General features: G+C 38.4%; 1 protein-coding gene across 3 annotated transcripts in view; it reads right to left on the reverse strand.

Moving 5' to 3' along the window:
• Window positions 1–26,628, reverse strand: part of FRMPD4 (FERM and PDZ domain containing 4) — a 900,683-nt gene that overhangs the window by 831,175 nt on the left and 42,880 nt on the right. For 2 of the 3 annotated variants that reach the window (XM_012435175.2, XM_021674826.2), the window contains exon 3: window positions 9,416–9,539. In XM_012435175.2, coding sequence (XP_012290598.1) covers window positions 9,416–9,539 — 124 coding nt within the window. Of the gene's footprint in view, window positions 1–9,415; window positions 9,540–9,908; window positions 9,937–26,628 lie in introns of those variants that run through there. The other variant, XM_064364515.1, reaches the window with a different exon arrangement.

The raw sequence follows: 26,628 nt of genomic DNA on the forward strand, positions 1-26,628 counted from the left end.
ATATAGGGCTTTTTCTCAATCCATTGCAGTTATATCTTCCTTGAACATTCTTTCATCTATTCATTTAAGAATGAAGTTAAAAGGCCAATATTAAAAAAGTTAAAGTAACCTAAAATTAGAATAAAGTGATATTCTTTGAGTACTTATATCTTGGTGGGGAAAAACAGACAATAAACACATGAATAAATGCATAAGAATGCTAGATGACTATGAGAATGCTGAAGAAAACCAAAGCTGAGTCAGAAGAGTGGTGGGCACGAACAGTATTTAGGTGAGGTCATCAGGAAAGGTCCCTCTGAGAAGAATACATCTAAGCGGAGACATGAGGGAGAGAGCATTCCAGAGAAAGAGAACAATTAGTACAAAAGTTCTGAGTCAGAAAGGGAGGTTGGTATTAAGACATGATTATCAGATTTTTTTAAATAATATAATTAAATGGAGAAATAGAATAAGCAAAAAAAATAAAAAACAAAAGTCACGATTATTGGAGCTGGCTTTATGTGTGTAGAGTATGTGAACACCTTCCTCACTTTAGGGTTTTGAGTTCTGTTTTAGGAAGGCGAGATGGTCTTCCTGGGCAAACACATTAAAGACACAGAATTCCTAACCCATTAGCTTCAGACCCCTGGGAGAATTGTGTTAAATCCAGTCAGCAATTATCTGTAATACTGGATAACAATCTCCACCTGAGAGTGAGCTTTGAAAGGGCAAAGCACAGTCACTGTCAGAGAAGGGTCCTTCAGGTACATATTGAATTGCCTGGGGAAAGACCTTCTGACATCTCTATTTGCTTTTGAAAGCACTGGCTTTGTGCTTTGTAATCAGGAAAAAAAATGGTTTGTCTAAATCGATCTCCTCTCTGTAATTTCAACATATATCCCCACTGTTTCCTTCTAGAAATGCACTTTATGAGACAGAAGACTTCTCAGTTGTCACATTAAAAATCTTCAGAAACTTGGGGCACATATTGGGAAAATTATGAATAAGTAGTAAAAATTAAGGGAGTTTGAATCATCAATTACCATTTGTTGCACCTTCTTGATTTTTGTAGGAAAAGCTGAGAAACTAACAAATATGATTCCTTGGGGGCATGTGCGGCCCTGCAGAATAAAGCATGCTCAACTCTGGGCATCTCCCAGGGGCACCTAGGTATATATCTGAGCCACAGAAAGTATAGATGGATAATCAATAGCATAAATGAGCCTTAATAAGATTTTGCTTTATTTGGGTATACATTCAACTCAAAGCTTTGAAATAATAGCTTTCATGCACAGTTAATTTAATAAGTTCAATTGAATAGAGACAACCTATGGGTCTGTGCGCTAAACCTTCCCTTTTTGGGCAAGGGGATCACATGCCTCTGAGAAACTGAAAAAAGCAATGGACCCTTTCCTCCAGGAAAGTGCTTAAACATATATAAAACTTCATTAAGTATGGAGGAGTTCATGGATCTCTTGGATTAGTGAAGCCCCCTGTCCTAGAGACAATGGAAGACAAAGAGTGTAACAATAGTAACACCTCAGGTCTATATGGCACTAGGAGAAGAGTCCTAATTTTATTGGTGGTATGTACACCAAAGCAGGGCATGTTAACACAATGGCTATTTTCTTTAACATTTAAAAAACATTAATTGTGGTAAGATACACATAACATATAATGTACAATCTTCACCATTTTTTAGTGTACAGCTTAGTAGTGTTAAACATTTTCACATTATGCAACCAATCTCCAGAATGCTTTTTATCAAGCAATCTCCAGAATGCTTTTTATCTTTTTATCTATCAACCAATCTCCAGAATGCTTTTTATCAAGCAATCTCCAGAATGCTTTTTATCTTTTTATCTATCAACCAATCTCCAGAATGCTTTTTAACTGAAATGCGATACCCACTAAACAACTCCCCATTCTTCTACTCCTCAGTCCTTGCCAGTCACCATTTTACTTTCTGTCTCTATGCATCAGACTACTCCAGATACCTCATATAAGTAGAATCATATAGCACTTTGTCTTTTTGTGATGGGCTTATTTCACTTAGCATAATATCCTGAGGGTTATTCCATTGTATGAATATATCACATTTTACTTATCTATTTATCCACTGATGGACACTGAGCTTCCTCTACCTCTTGGCTGTTATAAATGATGTTGCTGTAACTATGGCTGTACAGATATCTCTTTGATATCCTGCTTTCAATTCTTTTGGATAATATATACCTACAAGTGGAATGATACAACAGTTTTGGTGCATCCATTTTGATGGGCCCATTAGATGCCAAGGAACATTATGACTAAGGAATTGTGAGTCAGGATCTTTGTCAAAAGGGCCCACCAAAATGTGAAATCTGTGTTTTATTACAAAGTTATACACATGATAGACATCCCTGATCCTTATTCTGTATTTACTCTCTCCTCTACTATGCAGATTTCACTTTCTACTTTATTCATGTCAGTATTTTAAAAATTTTTATAAGAATGAACTAATTTTATAATAAAAAGATAATAAAGCTGTTTTTAAATCTGTTAGAACTAAGTCCCAAAGGGTATCTCAACTATCTCTCAAAACCATAAATTCAAAGGAAATTTATAATATGAATATTGGTGAATGAATTATATATATGTATATGTGTGTGTGTGTGTGTGTGTGTGTGTGTGTGTATATATAGACATTCTAAGCTGAGTGATTGCTCAGTCTTAGGGATGTCATGAACACCTTGAATAAATGGTCTACATCTCATGTTAATTAGTTTCAAAGAGATATCTGTACAGCCATACTTATAGCAACATCATTTATAACAGCCAAGAGGTGGAAGAAGCCTAAGTGTCCATTATATATGTATGTATATGTGTGTATATATGTATATGTATACACACATATATAAATTCCTGTTCATATATATATACACACAGATGCATACACATATGCACACATACATTAGAACAGGAATTTAAGACTCTGTACAGTATGGCACTGAAAATAAGGACATATAAATTTCTCCTCCTCCTTCCCCTGAACATCCAACATAACACTGATCAATAAAACTGAGAGTAACCAAAACACCTTCAAAAGAGCAGAGATGTCTATCCCCTCAATTATCAAATGGAAAGGGAAATATTTTTGAATAAGTGTAATTATTTATTTAATATAAACAAGTAGAAACATCATAATTTTAAAGGTAAAACTAATTAACATGAGATGTCGACCATTTATTCAAGGTGTTCATGATGTCTCTAAGAATGAGTAATCACTCAGCTTAGAATGACAAAACGTCCTTTATGAGCAGAGAACAAGGTTAGCACATGAATCCCTGTCATGGGTTCTTTGCCTGCCAGATGGTGCCTATACCCTACCCATCCCAACTCCTAATCCCACCTTGTCCCAACTCCATCACAGGGGAGATGAGGCCCTAGGATGAAAAAAGGACATCCATTTGTTTATTTCCTGGTTATCAGCACAGCTGGAATTTTAATGATTTGTTCTGGGGCCACATCAATATAGTGGCATCGACAGGTACCTGAGTTGCAAGAACTCTAACAACACAGCCGGGTCAAAATTGCCTCAAAAACCATGTGCCCATCTGAATTATCACAAGTCAGACACAATAACTTGGCCTATGTCATCTCGAGCCAGTGTGGATTCAGGGCATCAGAAACCAGCTTCAAAACATATGCGCTATGGAAGTGTCCTTGACAATTACTTTACAGCTCTGCCTGTGCATACGTACTGGAAGATTCAATCTCCTTAGCAGCCAGAATTTCAGCTAGAATTTCAATCTCCTTAGCAGCCTAGAATTTGCTTATAGCTGTTCTCAAGCACCATGGACCATTTACAAAGTGTATAGGGGTCATCTCTCCTTGTAGATTCAAAATGTTTTCAGAACAGGGACTAGATCTACTATTTATTTTCCATACCCCCTAGAGCTTAGTATAATGCTTTACCTGTCAGAGAAATTTGTTAATTTTCAGACAATCTCCTCAAGAAATATTAGAGAGCCTTTTACCAGAATGGCATTAAAAAAACAAGTATGGGTAAATGAGCACCCTGAGATTATGGCATTAGCTAGATACATCTCTCTTCACACATAAGGACCAGATCCAATGGTAAATCATTGAGAACTAAGGTGAAAGAAATAGATTATTTAACCAACATCTAAGTTTCCATTTTCTGTCTTTGTGCCAATGATCCCTAATTTATATTTGCAGCCCAGACTGCTCTTCACAGCTACCATCTACTTATTAGGTGTTGTTAACCTGGATGTCTCAGAAGTCCCTTACACTCAAAAATTTGCCAAAGCTCAGCTCATTTGGCCTCTAAAATATCAGCTCTGTAAAAGCTAGGCTTTTGTTCCATTCACTGTTGGATCCTGAAGGCCTAGAGTAGTGCCTGGAAGACAGCAGGTGCTCAATAAAGACTGTTTGAATGAATTAATGATGGATAAATGAATGAAGGGACCTCCCCAAAAGACAGTCTTCCATTAAAGCCATATATGTTGCCAGAGAGTTCTCTAGCACTTGACAGTTAAGACCAAACCCTATACCTCTTCCTATTACTTCATCCTTCCAGCCTCCTCTCTTTTTGATAAAATCACCCTCTCTGATGCCTCATCCCTGGGAGCCCCTAAATATGCTCATAATCTAATACAGGTTGAATATTTCTTATCCAAAATTAAAAGAAGTGTTTTGGATTTCAGATATTTTTCAGATTTTGGAATATTTTCATATGCATAATGAGATATCTCAAGGATTAGACTCAAGTCCAAACATGAAATTCAATTATGTTTCATATACACATTATACACATAGCTTAGAAGTAATTTTACATGATATTTTAAATAATTTTGTGCATGAAGCAAAATTTTAACCATGTTTTGACTGCTACCTGTCACATGGGGTCAGGTGTGGAATTTTTCACTTGTGGCATCATGTCAGTGGTCAAAAAGTTTCAAATTTTGGATTTTCAAATTAGGGATGCTCAAACTATATCATACAACAAAATGTTCCTTTATTATACAAGGTCCTCTATAAATCTGTTTACAGTCTCACTTTGCCAGCCTCACTTACACTTTATACTATTATAGTCTTGAATGCCTTAGAGTTCCCAACTCACACCTCACTCTTTCACTCCTCTGTACCTTTCTCAGGCAAGGAATGACCTGCTGAAATGTCCTTCCCTCCCCCTGGAGAAGCCCTCTCTTGGCTATCTCCTCTTTACCCTTTAATTCCCAGTGCAGGTGTTGTCTCCTCTATGAAGTCTTTCCCTGGGCATCCCCCCTCCCAGTCTGCCAGGCAATATGTTCCTCTTCTATGCTCTCACAATACACTATGCCAGGACTCTTTTCAAACTTTTTTGTATCTTGGCACATAGAAAATGGTTGAGGGTAGACAAGTCTGTGCATGGCCACAAGCAACTGGCCTGGGTCTCTGGCATCCACAAACCTTGTGCAGCAACATCTGGGTACTTTTGTAACCCATTCATTGCATAGCAGCATGGCATGTCAAGCTGGTTGGTAGCTCTGTTCTTGGTATGCCTCAGTCTTAATCACTACATTCACTCCACTGTATTATGCTTATTCATGTTTGTGTTTTTCCCTTACTGGACCTATAAACTCCTTAAGGGCAAGAAACTTATATTCTTATTTTTCATGTTTTAAATGACCATACAATAAAATGGACTTTTGAGGATGCACAGTCCCATAAATTTTATCATATGTATATGTTTGTGCAACCATGACTAAAATCAAGATACAGAATATTTCCATCACTCAGGGTGCTGACACAACCTCCTCCAACTCCTAACCCTTAGCACCCACTGATCTTTTCTCTGTCACTATAGCTTTGTGTCTTTGAAAATGTCTTGTAAGTGGAATTGTACAGCATATAACCTTTTGAAACTGGCTTCACTTGGCCAATGCCTTCGACATTCATCCAATTTGTTGTGTGTATCAATAATTTGTTTCTTTTTATTACTGTTTATTTATTACTTTTTATTACTTTTTATTTTTATTAAGTAATCTTCTTTATTACTGAGTAGTATTCCATTGTCAGAATTTAACATAGTTTGCTTATCCATTCAACCACTGAAAGGTATTTGGGTTGTTTCCAGTCTGGAGAAATTTTGATAGACTTGTTGTAAACATTCATGAGAGGGTTTTGTGGGAATGTAAGTTTTTATTCTTCTAGAGTAACTACCCAGGGATGGGATTATATAGGCATTATGGCAAATGTACTGTTAGCTTTATGGGAAACTGCCATACTATCTCCAAAGTGATTGTACTATTTTGCCAATAGATTGTACTGGTGAAGAATGGGAGTTCCAGTTGTTCCATATCCTTGCCAGCATTTGGCATTGCCAGCATTTTTATTTTAGCCATTCTCATAGGTGTGATATGGTATCTCATTGTAGCTTTGTATTTATCTTTTTACTTGAGCATTTTGCAGTGTGGTAGATTCTCAGCAAATATTTGCTGAACTGAAATACACTCATCTCATTGTTTTGTCTCATTTAATAAACCCATTAATAATAAATTCAAGGCCAGGCACAGTGGCTCATGCCTGTAATCCTGGCACTTTGGGAGGCCAAGATGGGCAGATCCCTTGAGGTCAGGAGTTCAAGACCAGCCTGGCCAACACGGTGAAACGCTGTCTCTACTAAAAATATAAAGATTAGCCAGGTGTGGTGGTGTGCTCCTGCAATTCCACCTACTTGGCAGGCTGAAGCACAAGAATCACTTGAAACCGGGAGGCAGAGGTTACAGTGAACCGATTGCAACACTTCCAGCCTGAGTAATGGAGTGAGACTCTGTCTCTAAATAAATAAATTCAATTTTCACTATACTTTCTACTAAGCTTTGTGTTAGGGGAAAAAATTGCACAGGATGGAAGTATTAAACTCTCTTTCATCTTGCTGTACTCACTCCTTTTTCCCAAGTCCTAAATGAATCATTCTTTCTATTAGGATATATAGCAATATAGTATATAATTTTCACTCAACAAACTGAAATTGAAGACATGCAAACAAGAGCTTTTGAAAGTCTCTATTCTCACTGCTAATAGTACTAACCATAAGAATCACTCACCGTCAATAACTAGATAATTGGATGTGCCAGGCACTGTGTTAGGAGAAATTCCTATAGTAACTCACTTATTCCCACAACCCGATGAAGTAGGTATTATCCTCATTTTAGAGATGTGGGAATTAAGGTTTAATGAAGATGACAAACTTACCCAAAGTTATATAGCCAATAAGTGAAGGCTCTAGGGTGCATACGAGATCAAACTGGTTTCAGAAAACGCAGTCCTAACCATTCCCTGTATCTTCTTTACTGAGCAAAGGAACTAGCTGCTCTTTAATCAACAGAAAACAACAAAAACAATCTCAAGTCACTTTAATTTTGAAGAGTTATAAAACTTTACAAAAGCAAACCTCTCTCTTTACTTGAGTCTTACTATTATAGCTCCTTCAAATCAGTCATGAGGCATACAGATGGAGGAGCATGGAGACTCCCAGTCTGGGAAACCTCAATTGCTCTATTGGAAGACAGATGAAAAATGTTAGATCTTATTCTCATGAAGCTAACAGCATAAGTAGGACTTAGCTGAGCAAACTGGACTAGCATCACTTGCGGCTCTACGAGAATCATCCCTCCCCATTGAATCTTGAACTACATTTACGTAGTTCTAGACTTGAAAGTGTCCTCCACTGGAGACCTAAGCTGAAATTACAATACTGGTTCTTTTTGATGTTGACTCTAAAAATAAAATAGGATTTTATATAGAAAATAATATACTAACCTGGATAATCTAATGACTATCAAATGATTAAGTGCATCCAGGGATAACAAAAACTTCAGTCTTTGGAGAGATATATAGCACTAATTCTAGTAGAACAAATCACATCCAGACCTTTTACTAGACACATGCTATGCCAACAGACTACTAAACTGGAATTCAGTGGTTTGACCTAGTATTTTCATTTAAAATATTTCTTACCTCTTTTATTACTTACTTCCTCCCAAACCCATAAACAATATGCTTTAGTGAGCTTGGAGCTGAATCTATTTCTTTGAATGTTATTGATTAGGAAAGACAGAAGGCACAAATCCCAGGATCCTATGCCTTAAGTGATGACTTTCCAGAGCCCAAATATTCAATCATTTCACCCTTCAAGTAAGAAATCAGGAGAAAAATGTAGGTGCTAAAAAGGAAAGTCATCCAATGATATTATGTTGTAAGCCAACAGCTTTTAGGGATCATAGTAGCTAGTTCCAAATATCAGACTCTTGTGTGTTTGAATCTCATAGAATAACATCAATTTCTAAATTTTCCTTACAGTGAACTGTATAACAAAAAGAGGTTTCATTTTCACTCATCTCAAAAGTTTTCTAGACAAATAGTGCCACCAAATAATTATTGTGATGAAAAATTATGGTAACTCAAAAACATTTGGCTCAAAATCTCAAGTAGCAAAAGCCGAGGGCAATGAATTTTACCAATTTGGAGAGCTTCTCTTAGCCTGTAGCAGTTCCTCTATATTTGGGTCTGCACATAATGTTTATATTGCCCTGCTTAAACACTCAATAATCATAGAATCTACTGAAAGAATATGATCTAAACAAATTTATGAGCAGCTTATAATATACAGTGCCAGTGATTAATGAGAAAGCATTAAATAGCAGAATGACTGGAAATTTTCCAATCAGCACTCCAAAGTGTGTACATTACTGATGAATTTCTCATATTTCAAAGCTAGACAACCCCAAGAAAAGAATTACATATTTATATCAATCATAAGTCACTCAGCAGTAGTCTGAACTTTCTGCACAACTGTGATGTTCCTCAAGGGAGAAAAACTCATTTATCAAGACCATTGAACATAAAGAAACAATTAAATACAAACCAATTTGCATAGCCAACATAGCATTTTCTGTTGAAAAATCAAAACTTTTCATCCTGACAGATATATTTGTCACTGAGAAGATAGCATTTTTAAAAGAAAATAAACACAGCACACAATTCAATTCCCTTGCAAGAAGTGCAGCCAAAAGTTTGCTGTGAATAATAGCCTATTATAATGCCATAGAAATGAACAAACAGCTAAAATCAGTTTCTCTTTTCCCAAAAGTGTCTGTGGACATTTAATCCTACAGAAATAAATGACCAAAGTAGTATACATCTTTGTCCTTCTGCTTTACAGGACATTCCTGCCTTGCCTCCAATATTATTTTTTAAATTTTTGAATTGCCTGAACAAAACTCAGAAGGACTTAATCATTTTTCTCCAAAGGCATCGTTCTTGTGTAATTTTGAGACATAGCTTTCAATTCTTGTCTAAATAAATTCATCCTACTGAAAAGCACAAGCTCATCTCAGAAAGCAACAATAAGACCCCTGATAGTTTTTCCTTGAAGACCATTACTCACTGGCAAATATGTTCTCCTTCATCCTCAGCCGCCCTGCTGAAGCCCCAGGGACTGGAGAAGGTCTGCCAATTTTCTCCTTCAAGGTCCTCCTCCATGGTAGGAAGCCAAAACAGCCCGCCTTTTCCTAAGGATGGAAAGAAAGAACCTCTTCTTTATTCTTTTATAAGAAGAGTGATTGTATCATAACAAACAACTGCTATCCAAGAAGAGAGAGGAAGGAGAGGAGGAATCGATGCTGAGAGGCCAATCATATTTCATCACTCAGCTACTTGGAAACCAGATATTCTTAAACAATCACATGCTCTGAGAGATTTGAGGATGCAAAAGAGGAGTGGCTCTGCCTTTTGTAAATTATTAACAGGGACTTTTTTCCTGACCACAAGTAAAGATGTACAGACTACTCATTTCAGAAAAAAAAGCAATTAGGTCTGACATGGAACGTAAAAATGGATAAATCAAGAAGCAAGATCTCTGATCACAGTTCTGTGCTGACCCTCTGAATTAGGACAACCCAGTGAAGTTAGAATCAAACTGATATCACACTGGGAATGAAGGGGCACCTTCTGAAGGGCTGAAGAGGCCATAACTGCAGCTTCAGCATCTGCCTCTGATGAAAATGTGGATTTGCTCCTCCCCATCTGAGAAGTCACGATGGGATATTTGGCGCTCTGAGCTGGAGTGAAGCCACCTGCACACAGTTCTCACATTGCTCCTAGATTTCAAATTGCTGCTTAACTTCTCCCGTGGCTTTCTTGTGTTTCATCCAAATTTGAGATTTAACACATCTACCTCAAAGCTATTTGAAAGTTGCCAATTTCAATGCTAGATCCTATCCAGTAATTTAAACTCAGTGAGAAAAAGCTGATCCAGAGAGTTTTCAGAAAGCATTAGCTTCCCATGCCATAGATAGAGGGCACTGGGAATACTCTTTTGGGTAATCTGGAATGTCTCCTTTTCTCTAGACCAGGATCTCTCAACCTTGACATTATTGACTTTTTGGACTGGCTACTCCTTTGTTGTGGGAGGCTGACCTGTGCATTATAGGATGTTTAGTGGCATCTCTGGCCTTTACTCAGTAGATAGCAGTAGCATCTCCCCAGTTGTGACAACTAAAAATGTCTTCAGACGTTGCCAAATGTCTCCTGGGAAGCAGAATCAACCCCAGTTGAAACCACTGCTCTAGACCCATTTCTTTAGTGAAGTTGTTCAAAACAGAAGGAATATCATTTACATTTGAGATGCGTTCATGCCAAAGACAAATTGTAGGTAAAAAGTCAAGGGTTTGGGTGAAACATAGGACTCATGTGCCCAAGTGCAGGTGGCCAATTTGGTCTGTCAAAATGGAGACACATTTAATGTGGGGAAATAACTGTCCAATGACATCTGCCAAACCTCTCACTGGTATAGTCTCCAAGTTCCCAAATCCTGCTATTTGGAATATGCTCATTTCTCCTCAGTTACATATTCTTTATTTCACCTTGGTATCTATCATCCATTGCAAGAAGGGTTTGTTCTGGAAAACTATGCCTAGTTGATTTTTGACAGCAAAACCAATCAAGGCAGAGATAATAAGGACATAAATCTCCTGCCCAATTGTGTAACCGTTACCAACCACAGGTGGGAAGTTTCCTAAAGAGCCCTAGATTCATGCAAAAAAAAAAAAAAAAAAAGAAAGAAGGAAAAAACAAGGAAATTTTTTTTTTCAATTAAATACATGAACAACAGTGTATTTAAATTCAACACTGAGAAAATTAGATGGATTGCTTAAAAAGCAAAAGTCCAATTCAGCAAGTTTACAGGTGATGGTATCTCATTAAAAAGAATAACACACTCTATGCACACAAACCAGTAAATCTGGGAAGAAATGGATAAATTCCTGGACACTTGCACTCTCCCAAGACTAAACTGGGAAGAAGTTGAATCCCTGAATAGACCAATAACAAGGGCTGAAGTTGAGGCAGCAATCAATAGCCTACCAACTAAAAAAAGCCCAGGTCCAGACGGGTTCACAGCCGAATTCTACCAGACTTACAAAGAGGAGCTGGTACTATTCCTTCTGAAATTATTCCAAACAATCCAAAAAGAGGGAATCCTCCCCAACTCATTTTATGAGACCAACATCATCCTAATGCCAAAACCGGGCAGAGACGCAACTAAAAAACAACACTTCAGGTCAATATCCATGATGAACATCAACGCAAAAATCTTCAATATAATACTGGCAAACAGAATGCAACAGAATCAGAAAGCTTATTCATCATGATGAAGTAGGCTTCATCCCAGGGATGCAAGGCTGGTTCAACATACACAAGTCTATAAATGTAATCCATCACATAAACAGAACCAAAGACAAAAACCACATGATTATCTCAATAGATGCAGAGAAGGCCTTCGACAAAATTCAACAGCCCTTTATGCTAAAAAACCCTCAATAAACTAGGTATCCATGGTACATATAACAAAATAATAAAAGCTATTTATGACAAACCCACAGCCAATATCATACTGAACGGGCAAAAACTGGAAGCATTCCCTTTGAAAGCTGGCACAAGACAAGTATGCCCTCTCTCACCACTCCTATTCAATATAGTATTGGAAGTTCTAGCCAGGGCAATCAGGCAAGAGAAAGAAATAAACTGTATTCAAACAGGAAGAGAGGAAGTCAAACTGTCTCTATTCGCACATGACATGATTGTATATATAGAAGACCCCATCGTCTCAGCCCAAAATCTCCTGGAACTGATAAGTAACTTCAGCAAAGTCTCAGGATACAAAATCAATGCGCAGAATTCACAATCATTTCTATAAACTGATAACAGACAAACAGAGAGCCAAATCAAAAGTGAATTCCCATTCACAGTTGCTACAAAGAGAATAAAATACCTAGGAATACAACTAACAAAGGATGTAAAGGACCTCTTCAAGGAGAACTACAAACCACTGCTCAAGGAAATAAGAGAGGACACAAACAGATGGAAGAACATCCCATGCTCATGGTTGGGAAGAATCAACATCATGAAAATGGTCATACTGCCCAAAGTAATCTATAGATTCAACACTATCCCCATCGAGTTACCAATGACTTTCTTCACAGAACTGGAAAAAACCACTTCAAGCTTCATATGGAACCAAAACAGAACCTGCATAGCCAAAACAATCCTAAGCAAAAAGAACAAAGCTGGGGGCATCACACTGCCTGACTTCAAACTATTCTACAAGGCCACAGTAATCAAAACAGCTGGTACCAAAACAGAGACATAGACCAATGGAACAGAACAGAGGCCTCAGAAGCAATACCACACATCTACAATCATCTGATCTTTGACAAACCTCAGAAAAACAAGCAATGGGGAAAGGATTCCCTGTTTAATAAATGGTGCTGGGAAAACTGGCTAGCCAAGCGCAGAAAGCAGAAACTGGACCCCTTCCTGATGCCTTACACTAAAATTAACTCCAGATGGATTAAAGATCTACACTTAAGACCTAACACCATAAAAATCCTAGAAGAAAACATAGGCAAAACCACTCAGGACAAAGGCATAGGCAAGGACTTCATGGCTAAAACACCCAAAGCATTGGCAACAAAAGCCAAAATAGACAAATGGGATCTAATTAAACTCCAGGGCTTCTGTACAGCAAAGGAAACAATCATTAGAGTGAATCGCCAACGAACAGAATGGGAAAAATTTTTTGCAATCTACCCATCTGACAAAGGGCTAATAACCAGAAATATACAAAGAACTAAAACAGGTTTACAAGAAAAAACAAACCCTTTCAAAAGTGGGCAAAGGATATGAACAGACACTTTACAAAAGAAGACATTTATGAGGCCAACAAACATATGAAAAAATACTCATCATCACTGGTCATTAGAGAAATGCAAATCAAAACTACATTGAGATACCATCTCACGCCAGTTAGAATGGCGATCATTAAAAAGTCTGGAGACAACAGATGCTGGAGAGGATGTGGAGAAATAGGAATACTTTTACATTGTTGGTGGGAGTGTAAATTAGTTCAACCACTGTGGAAAACAGTGTGGCGATTCCTCAAGGACCTAGAAATAGAAATTCCATTTGACCCAGCAATCCTATTACTGGGTATATACTCAAAGGATTATAAATCGTTCTATTATAAAGACACAAGCACAACATATGCTCATTGCGGCACTGTTTACAATAGCAAAGACCTGGAACCAACCCAAATGTCCATCATCGATAGACTGGATAAAGAAAATATGGTGCATATACACCATGGAATACTATGCAGCCATAAAAAACGATGAGTTCGTGTCCTTCATAGGGACATGGATGAATCTGGAAACCATCATTCTCAGCAAACTGACACAAGAACAGAAAACCAAACACCGTATATTATCACTCATAGGCAGGTGTTGAAAAATTAGAACACGTGGACACAGGGAGGAGAGCATCACACACTACATTATGTGTGGGAGGCTAGGGGAGGGACAGCGGGGGTGGGGAGGGTGGGGAGGGATAATGAAGGGAGAAATACCAGATATAGGTGATGAGGGGATGAAGGCAGCAAACCATCTTGCCATGTATGTACCGATGCAACAATCCTGCATGATCTGCAGATGTACTCCAGAACCTAAATTACAATTAAAAAAAAAAAAGAACACACCAGAGGGAGAAATAGTACAGAGGGGAAGTTGTCTTGGGAGTGAGCTTGATCAAAAAGAAGACAAGATCTTCAAGTGGTAAGCAGTATCAGCAAGGCTTTCTGTCCCCTCTGGGGCTTATTTTGGAGATTAATGTAGAGGAGTCAATGACGGAAGGACAGAGGTTTGTGCTTTCCTATGGGAGAGGGTATTGAGTGGGGAACAAACAGAGGTTCTGTGTCCCATTTACTTTGGGATAAGAAGGAAGAAAATAGTTTTTAACAAAGCAGAATGGTGTTCTGAGATGGGTGAACTGTGTCCCCTTCTAGGGGCTGGATTCTAGGAGGAGGAAGCTTGTTGCCCTTGGGAAATGCACAGAATGATCAATGTGGCCTGGATGGAGGTGGGGTAGGGGGCTTAAGTGATTCTTCAGACTCAGCCACCCAAGTATCTCGATTACAGGCATCCACCACCATGCCTGGCTAATTTTTTGTATTTGAGAGCTGGAATCCGGGAGTAGGAGCTTCAAGAAACAAAGTCTCTTGTTTCTAGCCTATTTTCCAGATTGACTCTTTGGCTGGAGGTAATGGATTTTTCTTTCCTTTTTGTAAATTTGGAAATGCTCGTTTCTTAATATTGAGAGCATTTTTATATCACAGCTGGTTATACCTATCAAATGACCTGCCCAACAGCAAATATGAAAGAATTAAATCGCATATCCTTGCCCTCAAAGAGCTAATTTCTATGATTATATAGAAAAATAACAAAGAAAATATCCATGATCAGCAGATTTGAAAGATTTTATGTTTTTTACATAAAATTGCATTATTTTTCATAGTTTGAAAATCTAAAGGTATACTCTGAGTCTCTTTAAAATCATTTATGAATATGATCATCTTTTTTGACTGGCCAAGAGAAACATAAATAACGCTACTCTTTTATAGTTGAGAAAATAATTTTATATCCTTCTAAGGAAGATTGTAAATTATTTAAAGTTGCTCAGATGAACTCCTTAATCCACAGCCTGACATTCACATTCAAGGCCTCTGCCTCCTCTTTCCAGTCTCTCTTTTTGGCCCTTCCTCCCATCTGCCATTTGTCATGCTTTCAGTGCCAATCCTGTTAAGGAATGAGATGAGCTCCCTATGAATTTCTGCCTCCAAACATTTGTTTTTTACAATCATCCCTCCCACTAGAACACCATTTCTCTCCTTCCTGACGAAAACCCATCTCTCCTCAAATACATGATTCACAGGCCATTTTCTATGATGTCTTCCACTTTCTTCCAAGGAAATAATCTCCCCATCTCAGTACTTCTAAAGGACTTTGTACCTCTGTAAAAGTATTGATTACATTCTGACCTACATTGCAAGTACCTGTATTCACTGTAGAATACAAACTCCATGTGGGGGACTGGTTCTAGGACCTCCCCTCTGATAATCACCCAAATTTAAGGATGCCCAAGTCCCTTATATAAAATAGTACAGTATTTGCATATAACCTATGCACATTCCCCTGTATATGTTAAATCATCTCTACATTACTTATAATGCCTAATACAATATAAATGCTGTGTAAATAGTTTTTATAGCCAGGCACAGTGGCTCACGTCTGTAATTCGAGCACCTTGGGAGGCTGAGGCGGAAGGATCACTTGGGCCCAGGAGTTCAAGACCAGCCTGGCCAACACTGTAAGACCCTGTCTCTACAAAAAATTTAAAAACTAGCCAGTCATGGTGGCATGTATTGTGATCACAGCTACAGTAGAGACTGTGGCAGGAAGATCACTTGAGACTTGGAAGTGAAAGCTGCAGTAAACTGTGTTTGTACCACTGCACTCCACCCTGAGTAACAGAGTGAGACCCTGTCTCAAAAAATAAAATAGTTGTTATACTGTATTGTTCAGGAAATAATGACCCCAAAAAAGGTCTGTACATGTTTACATGTTCAGTATACAGACACAACCATCTGTTTTTGTTTTTGAGATAGAATCTCACCTTGCCCCCCAGGCTGGAGTGCAGTGGCACAATCTCAGCTCACTGCAACCTCTGCCTACTGGACTGAAGTGATTCTCGAGACTCAGCCTCCCAAGTAGCTGAGATTATAGGCATGCACCACTATGCCCAGGTAATTTTTTGCATTTTTTTTAGTAGAAATGGGGTTTCACCATGTTGGCCAGGCTGGTCTCAAACTCTTGGCCTCATGTGATCTGCCTGCTTTGGCCTCCCAAAGTGTTGGGATTACAGGTATGGGCCACCATGCCCAGCCACAACCATCCTTTTCTAAAAAGAAATTTCCATCTGCAGTTGGCTGAATCCATGGATATGGAACCCACAGATGCTGATGGCTGACTGTACTGTGTTCATAGATGTAACCAAGAACAATGGACTGACTCATAGCAGGCTTCCAATAATAAAAGTTGAAATAAGTACATTGTTTCTCTCCTACTAGATTGTAAGTTTTTCAAAGGCAAAATACCTAGCATGTAGTGCAGTGCTTAATATTCAGACACATAGTATAAAACTCAGTAAATTGTCACATAAAATTGAAGAAATACGTTTATTAAGAAAATATGCATTTACTAGCTTTTGCCTCTCATTCAAGGAGAAAACAATTAAAGTAGGTTTTCCAAGTGGGCTTATTAACTGAGATTTTACCTCCCATAAATAGCAGCTTTCATTCTAAAGGAATTCATACTACATTCCTCAAAGGGATAATTTCAACTTTTTTTCTTACTTTGTAAAATGAGTCATTTATGGCTATTGGCTATTTCTCCCTGAACTTTAATGAGAGGAGATGGCGCTTTCATCCTTATTTAACAGGTACGAACAATGAAAGTATATTTTTAAAGCTTAAGCAATAGCAATGCATACCAGGCAGGGCACCCAAAGGTCATGGAACTAGAAAGCATTCGTCTTCATCTCAAAGGATAATTGCTTTAGTATCTGGGAATGGTCTCTGACAGTCCTCAAGTTAGTTTCTTATGTCACTTGAGCTTTAGTGTAATTACTGCAGGTAGCTCCCAACTTACAAACACCAGACTTAGGAACATACATTACATGCACTTCTTCCTTGTCCCCAGAACACCTGAATTCCCTTGATGATTCTCTTCTGCTCTAACTTGCTACTTCAGTTCTTTTCATGTGTGTATTTGCTGTCTGTATATTTTCTTTCATCTTTTTTATTATTGAGTTGTGTTCATATTGAGTTGTAAAAGTCCTTTACATGTAATAGTTACGAGTCCTTCACTGAAATATGCTTTGCAAATACTTTCTCTCACTTGCCTTTCCATTTTCGTATCTCTTGAATAGTATCTCTTACAATTTTGATCAAGTCCAAGTTATCTGCTTTTCTCTTTAGTAATTCCTGTGTTTTGTATCCTATTTTAAGTATTTGCCAAACCCAAAGTCACTAAGATTTTATCCTATGCTTTCTTCTAGAAATTTTGTAGTTTTAACTGCTACATTTGCATCTATGTTCCATTTTGAGTTAATTTTTACACATGGTATCTGGTATGGATTGAGATTCATTTTCTGAAATATAGCTATCCAGTTGTTCCAGCATCGTTTGTTGAAAAGATTATTGTCTCCATGTTAAATTGCCTTGGTACCTTTATTTCAAATCAATTGACTACATGTGTGGGTCTATGTCTGGAATCCCTATTTTGTTCCACTAACCTAAATGCCTGTCTTTTCACCAATAAGTTTTGGTAACTGTAGCCTAAAAATCAAGTACTATAGGTCCTGCAACTTTGTTCTTTATTTTCTAAGTTGTTTTAGCTATTCTAGGTCCTTTGTATTTCCATATGAATTTTACAATTAGCTTGCTAATTTCTTTTTAAGAAAAGCCTGCTGGATTGCAATTGAGATTGTGTTGAATCTATAGATCAGTTAGGGAGAACTGACATTTAAACAATATTGAGTCTTTTGATTCATGAATATAGTATTAACTCTCTGTTTATTTAGTTCTTCTTTGGTTTCCCTCAGCAATATTTTATAGTTTACAGTGTACAGATATGGCTTTGAGGTTCCTATGGTAAAGGGCAGCAAAGAGTAACATTCTTTGCTAATTTATCCCTAAGTATTTCATATCATGATGTTATTGTAAATGTTAATTATAAAATTTCAATATCTGATTGTTCATCACTATATCACTTGTACAGATACAAGTGACCTTGTATCTGTAATTTTGCTAAACTCATTGTTCTATTAGACTTTTTGTAGAATTTTCGACATAGATGATTATATAATATGCAAATGAAATCTGTTTTACTTCTTCCTTTTCCAATCTCCTTTTTTTTCCCTTGCTACTCCACTTGTTAGGACCTCCAATAAAATACTGAAAAGAAATGATTAAAGTGGAAATCCTTGCCTTGTTGCTGATCTTAGGGAGAACGCATTCTTTTTTTTTTTTTATTGCATTTTAGGTTTTGGGATACATGTGAAGAACATGCAAGACTGTTGCATAGGTGCATACGTGGCAGTGTGATTTGCTGCCTTCCTCCCCTTCACCTATATGTGGCATTTCTCCCCATGCTATCTCTCCCCAACTCCCCACCCCGCACTGTCCCTCCCCTATTTCCCCCCAACAGACCCTAGTGTATAGTGCTCCCCTCCCTGTGTCCATGTGTTCTCATTGTTCAACACCCATCTATGAGTGAGAACATGTGGTGTTTGATTTTGTGTTCTTGTGTCAGTTTGCTGAGAATGATGGTTTCCAGGTTCATCCATGTCCCTACAAAGGACACGAACTCATCATTTTTGATGGCTGCATAATATTCCATGGTGTATATGTGCCACATTTTCCCTGTCCAGTCTATCATTGATGGGCATTTGGGTTGGTTCCAGGTCTTTGCTCTTGTAAACTGTGCTACAGTGAACATTCGTGTGCATGTGTCCTTATAGTAGAATGATTTATAATCCTTTGGGTATATGCCCAGTAATGGGATTGCTGGGTCAAATGGAATTTCTATTTCTAGGTCCTTGAGGAATCGCCACACTGTCTTCCACAATGGTTGAACTAATTTACACTCCCACCAACGGTGTAAAAGTGTTCCTATTTCTCCACATCCTCTCCAGCATCTGTTGTCTCCAGATTTTTTAATGATCACCAGAGAACGCATTCTTAAATAGTCCAAAGAGTTGAAAAACTGAACCTTATAAAAATTTGAAAAGTGTAATCTTCAACAGTGGGGAGTGTAGAGAAATATTTTTGTGTTTCTGCAGATTTGGGGCTTTTCAGCATATACCTAAGAGTAGAATTGCTGGGTCATATGGAATTTCTATAGTTAACTTTTTCAGGAATTACCCAACTGTTTTCCATAGTAGCTGTACCATATTACATTTCGACCAGCAATGTACAAGGGTTCCAATTTCTTCATATCCTCACAAACACTTTTTATTTTACATTTTCCTTCACTTTCATGCTTTTGTTTGCTCTTCAGTAATTATAAGATTTTCTAAAAATATTTTATGCATAGAATTGGTCTGAATAACTGACCATGCCTGTATATAGATTTCAGCCCTTCTTATGCAGCTGATACAGTGTTAACTCAAAATGTTAACTCTAAAAAATAGATCACCCACAGAATAAATGATTTTAAGTTGGAACTACCCTTTGGAGAGCAGCCTGCTTGCATTTTGTAAAGCAAAAGTAAAACTGAGGAAATGTTGGCTCTACTTTTGTGTTATCTACGTGCTGTCATTTATCTTTCTTTTTCCTTTTGTTTTCTCTGTAAAAGAGTAAGAAAAAATCACATGATTTGCTGAGAATAAAACCAATCTTTCTCAACTTTGAACTTATAGTTAGAAATAATAAACATAGAATGAGATTTTATCCTCCCTTTCAGCCTTCCTGAAGAAAGAAAAGGAAATGTCATTAAAAATGTAAATTGATTAGTCTTTTGAAATTGGATGGGAGATGTTCCGCCCAAACTCTTCCTCTCAATCTAAATGCTTCAGTAATATTGTTCAAGGTTCAGATAAGGTGGCTATTAAGTAAATTAGCTTTGAACATACAAGTGGCATTCAAAAACCTGTCTAACCATGAAAGATTTAAGTTGAATTGTACCTACAATGAAAAATGAGAAAAGCATTAGAAAAGCTCATTACTTAGAATTCAGATAGCAATTCATATTTTCTATGCATTTATAATAAGATGCAAGCCATTGCTCAAAAAGGCCCTGTGCATTTTTCACTGGGCACCATAATCCATAAAACTCACAGTTGGCAAAATTTCATATTTCTATCAATCTTCCTTTCCTATCATTCATTCAGTGTTTACTGATCACCAAAAATGAGTTAGGCATCATGCTAGGCAATAGGGATAGGGAAATGAATGATGTTTGTACAAGTTTGGTCACTTCAGTATCTCCCTCCCCACAAGGTTTGAGATTGCTGGTTGCAGTTTTGTTGTGCTGTACCTTGTTTTTGTCTCCTTGCCCACGTCCACTAAACTGATAATTCCTTATTCACCAGCCCCCACACATCTACTCTTGGGTTCTTGATTCAGCTTCATCCCTGGACATTGTGCTTTAGGTCTACTTTACTCTCTCCACATTTTGCATCTCCTAAGCCAATCCCAATCTACCCTTCCTTTCCCCAGCTGTGGAATTCACTCAGCTTCAATGCCTAATGCCCTCCAACAGGAGTTGGGTTTCGGGATGACAGAAAAATTAAGGATGACTGCCATTATGTTTAAATTTCAAGTAAACAATGAATTTTTTTCAGTATATCTCATCCAATATTTGGAATGGGATATACTTATGCTAAGCAATTATTTACCGTTATCTGAAACTCAGATTTAAATAGAGTACTGTATTTTCATTTACCAAATTTGGCTACCCTGGTGGGGGCAAATAAAATGCATTCCTCAAAGACCTGCCTGCTGTGAATTAATGTGCATGCTACTAGATGAATCACAATAGAACTTGTTTGGGGCTGATCTTCAGTTGGATTGCTCCAGATGAAGACCTTGAGATAAGGATCTGAGTGCAATTCGTTTTTTGGGAGGTGACATAAGAGAGGAAGGGAAGGAGACCAACACAGTATGCATTAACCAACAGGTTACTGCTGTGGGTGAGAACCAACTTCAGAGATGTCTCCCCCAGGGAACAAGAATGTTGGGGTATCTTTATTCAATTCATATTTGGCATTAATGGAGGATCATTTCTGAATATTTTAATGCTCCTGTATTTCTAGTCAAGCATGCCTCAGCAACCAGACAACAGCCTCTGGCAGAGTCATAGGTGCTTACAGCATAGGCCAGCAGAGATGGTGAGTGCCTATGGAATACAAACAGGCACTTCCATGGCTGCATCTGCTATTGTAATATCACTGGAGCATGAGCTTCATATAAGCAGAGTTAATTTGGGAGGCAAATGTAAGTTCAAAAACCATTGCAAGTAAGAATTGAGTAAGCACTCTCCAAGATGGCTGAATAGACACAACTCCAGCACACAACACCCAGCGAGAGAGACGCAGAAATCCAGAGATCTCCTAGCTTCAACCGAGGTGCCAGGGGCATTACAACGGGTCTGATCCTACGGTAAGCAAAGCCCAGGCAAGGCAGAGCAAAGCGGGGAGGGGTGCTGCTTCACCCAGAAAGTGCATCTGACCAGCGAGTTGGAGGCTGTCCCTCTGGCACTCCAGTCCAGATACAGTGCTTCCCCCAAAGCCTCAGCAATACATAGAACAGGGGATCTTTGCCAGTCGAGTGCCGGGAATTACAAGCGTGGAGCTGAATAATAATCCAGGATGGTGTCCCGGATTGGTGCACAGACCTAAACAGACACGTAAGCCCAAAGCCGGCCAGGAAAGCCTGTGGACCCAGCTATTGCCCCTCCCCCTGCCTGGAGAGAGAGGGAGCTGTAAGCGGGAGGAAGGACAGAGCAGCGCAGCAGCAGGCCCCTACCCCATGACTGGAGAGAGAGGGAGCTGAAAGGCGGAGATGGCCGGGTGCCTAATCTCTGATAAAATGGACTTCAAACCAACAAAGATCAAAAGAGACAAAGAAGGACACTACATAACGGTAAAAGGATCAATCCAACAAGAAGAGCTAACTATCCTAAATATATACGCACCCAACACAGGAGCACCCAGATACATAACGTGAGTTCTTAACAACCTAAAACAAGATTTAGACTCCCACACAATAATAGTGGGAGACTCCAACACTCCACTGTCAATATTAGATCAATGAGACAGAAAATTAAAAAGAACATCCAGGACTTGAATGCAGAGCTGGACCAAGCGGACCTAATAGACATATATATAACACTCCACCTCAAATCCACAGAATATACATTTATCTCAGTACCACATTGCACCTACTATAAAATTGACCACATCATTGGAAGCAAATCACTCCTCAGCAAATGCAAAAGAATGGAAATCATAACAAACAGTCTATCAGACCACAGCTCAATCAGACTAGAACTCAGGATTAAGAAACACACTCAAACCAGCATAAACACTTAGAAACTGAACAACTTGCTTCTGAGTGTCAACTGGATAAACAATTAAATGAAGGCAGAAATAAAGATGTTCTTCGAAACCAATCACAATGAAGACACAACTTACCAGAATCTCTGGGACACCTTTAAAGCAGTGTTGAGAGGGAAATTTATGGCAATAAATGCCCACAAGAGAAACAAGGACAGATCTAAAATTGACGCCCTATCATCAAAATTGAAAGAGCTAGAGGAGCAAGATCAAAGAAACTCAAAAGCTGAAAGAAGACAAGAAATAACTAAGATCAGAGCCGAACTGAAGGAGATAAAGACACAAAAAACCCTTCAAAAAAATCAATAAATCCAGGAGCTGGTTTTTTTGAAAAGATCAACAAAATAGACAGACCGCGAGCCAGATTAATAAAAAAGAAAACAGAGAAGAATCAAATAGATGCAAGAAAAAAGAAAAAAGGGACATCATCACTGATCCCACAGAAATACAAACTACCATCAGAGATTACTACAAACAGCTCTATGCACATAAACTAGTAAACCAGGAAGAAATGTATAAATTCCTGGACACTTGTACTCTACCAAGTCTAAAGCAGGAGGAAGTTGAAACCCTGAATAGACCAATAACAAGGGCTGAAGTAGAGGCAGCAATCAATAGCCTACCAACCAAAAAGAAGTCCAGGTCCACAGCCGAATTCTACCAGATGTACAAAGAGGAGCTGGTTCCATTCCTTCTAAAACTATATCAAACAATACAAAAGGAGAAAATCCTCCCTAACTAATTTTATGAGACCAACATCATCCTCATACCAAAACCGGGCAGAGATTCAACAAGAAAAGAAAACTTCAGGCCAATACCCACGATGAACATCGACACAAAAATCTTCAATAAAATACTGGCAAACTGATTGCAATAGCACATCAAAAAGCTTATCCATCATGATCAAGTAGGCTTCATCCCAGGGATGCAAGACTGGTTCAACATAGGCAAACCATAAATGTAATCCATCACATAAACAGAACCAAAGACAAAAACCACATGATTATCTCAATAGATGCAGAGAAGGCCTTCGATAAAATTCAACAGCCCTTCACAGTAAAAAAATCTCAATAAACTAGGTATTGACAGAACATATCATAAAATGATAAAAGCCATTATGACAAACCTACAGCCATTATCATACTGAATGGGCAAAGCTGGAAGAATTCCCTTTGATATCAGGCACTAGACAAGGATGCCCTCTCTCACCACTCCTATTCAATATAGTACTGGAAGTTCTAGCCAGAGCAATCAGGCAAGAAAAAGAAATAAAGCATATTCAAACAGGAAAGGAGGAAGTCAAACTGTCTCTATTTGCAGACAACATGACTGTATATCTAGAAGACCACATTGTCTCAGCCCAAAATCTTCTCAAACTGATAAGCAACTTCAGCAAAGTCTCAGGATACAAAATCAATGCGCAGAATTCACAAGCATTCCTGTATACCAAAAACAGACAGAGAGCCAAATCAAGAGCAAACTCCCATTCACAATTGCTACAAAGAGAATAAAATACCTAGGAATACAACTAACAAAGAATGTAAAGGACCTCTTCAAGGAGAACCACAAACCACTGCTCAACGAAATAAGAGAGGACACAAAGAGATGGAGAAACATTCCATGTTCATGGTTAGGAAGAATCAATATCGTGAAAATGGCCATGCTGCCCAAAGTAATATACAGATTCAATGCTATCCCCATCAAGCTACCAATGACCTTCTTCACAGAACTGGAAAAAACCACCTTAAACTTCATATGGAATCACAAGAAAGCCCGCATAGCCAAGACAATCCTAAGCAAAAAGAATAAAACTGGAGGCATCACACGGCCGGACTTCAAACTATACTACAAGGCTACAGTAATCAAAACATAGAGACATAGACCAATGGAACAGAACAGAAGCCCCAGAGGCAACACCACACATGTACAACCATCTGATCTTTGACAAACCTGACAAAAACAAGCAATGGGGAAAGGATTCCCTGTTTAATAAATGGTGTTGAGAAAACTGGCTAGCAATGTGCAGAAAGCAGAAACTGGACCCCTTCCTGTCACCTTACACTAAAATTAACTCCAGTTGGATTAAAGATTTAAACATAAAACCTAACACCATAAAAACACTAGAAGAAAATGTAGGCAAAACTATCCAGGACATAGGCATAGGCAAGGACTTCATGACTAAAACACCAAAAGCAATGGCAACAATAGCCAAGATAGAAAAATGGGATCTAATTAAAATTCAGAGCTTCTGTACAGCAAAAGAAACCACCATTAGAGTGAACCAGCAACCAGCAGAATGGGAAAAAAATTTTTGCAATACACCCATCTGACAAAGGGCTAATATCCAGAATATACCAAGAACTAATACAGATATACAAGAAAAAAACAAACAACCCCATTCAAAAGTGGGTGAAGGATATGAACAGACACTTTTCAAAAGAAAACATATATGAGGACAACAAACATATGAAAAAATGCTCATCACTGGTCATTAGAGAAATGCAAATCAAAACCACATTGAGATACCACCTCACGCCAGTTAGAATGACGATCATTAAAAAATCTGGAGACAACAGATGCTGGAGAGGATGTGGAGAAATAGGAACACTCCTACACAGTTGGTGGGAGTGTAAGTTAGTTCAACCATTGTGGAAGACAGTGTGGCGATTCCTCAAGGATCTAGAAATAGAAATTCCATTTGACCCAGCAATCCCATTACTGGGTATATACCCAAAGAACTATAAATCGTTCTACTATAAAGACACATGCACAAGTATGTTCATTGCAGCCCTATGTACAATAGCAAGGACCTGGAACCAACCCAAATGCCCATCAATGATAGACTGGACAGGGAAAATGTGGCACATATACACCATGGAATACTATGCAGCCATAAAAAATGATGAGTTCATGTCCTTTGTAGGGAGTTGGATGAATCTGGAAGCCATCATTCTCAGCAAACTGACACAAGAACAGAAAACCAAACACCACATGTTCTCACTCATAGGTGGGTGTTGAATAATGAGAACACGTGGACTCAGGGAGAGGAGCATCACACACTGGGGGCAGTTGCGGGGAGTAGGAGAGGGACAGCCTGGGATGGGGAGGGTGGGGAGGGATAACATGGGGAGAAATGCTGGATATAGTATACACCTAAAGTAAAATTAAAAAAAATAAAATTAAAAAAAAAAAAAGAATTGAGTAAGACCTCCAAGTTAATTAGTCCAATTCCCTTATTTCACATACTAGTACATTATGAAGGGAGTTTCTTGTCCAAAGGCAAAAAAGTTACCTACTGCCAGTCCAAGATGCTATTTTTATTACTGTTGGGTCACCATTGAAGATAGATGGATGATTTTCAAAGAATTTTCACATTTCATAGACCCCACCCTGGTCCTCCCATTCTATATCCCAAGGGAGACGCAGCTATTTAAGCTTGGCTGGGAGTGGGTATCTGGGCACTATGAAGACCCAAAAGGGCTCCTCTCACCCTAGGCTGAAAACTCAGCCTCCTGTTTGTGTCTGGGAAGCAGAACAGTGTGAGAATTATGAATCAGGCCTCTTGAATGAAGAGGCTGTCCTGCCCCAGCACCATGTCACTGCCCTTTTCTCTGCCTTATCCTTAGGTCGACAAGGTGCCTGGTCTTCCCCCATTCACACCAACATCCCATATAAAGAAGCCCGCCTTGGGGAGGATGGAGCATCTCCAGGCATTGCCAGGGTGGCAATTGTCAGAAATCTGTAAATTTCTATAGATTTACAATCTATAAAAGTTAACATAAAATAGGTATTTTAGCTCCTGAAACAGGACTGCCACACAGTAGAGGTTCAATAAATGTTTAATGAATGGAAAGACAAAAGGCCTGAATTGCAACTTACTACTTATCCTCAGATCAAAATTCAATGTATTCTACTTATTTTTGTGCAGTTTGTCAGAAACACTTGACTACATGATTTGATGGTGATGTTCATATTCAGTGGCCCATGATATAGGGTGCAGTCAATAGTAACAGGGAAAAGATGACGAGTATGGAAAGAAATATCCAATGCAAATTTTGTGACCTAAACAAAATTTTTGCAGATCTAATGATC

The sequence above is a fragment of the Aotus nancymaae genome, unplaced genomic scaffold (genome assembly GCF_030222135.1).
Source record: "Aotus nancymaae isolate 86718 unplaced genomic scaffold, 86718_ANA_hifiasm-v0.15.2.pri h1tg000058l, whole genome shotgun sequence".
NCBI lineage: Eukaryota > Metazoa > Chordata > Mammalia > Primates > Aotidae > Aotus > Aotus nancymaae.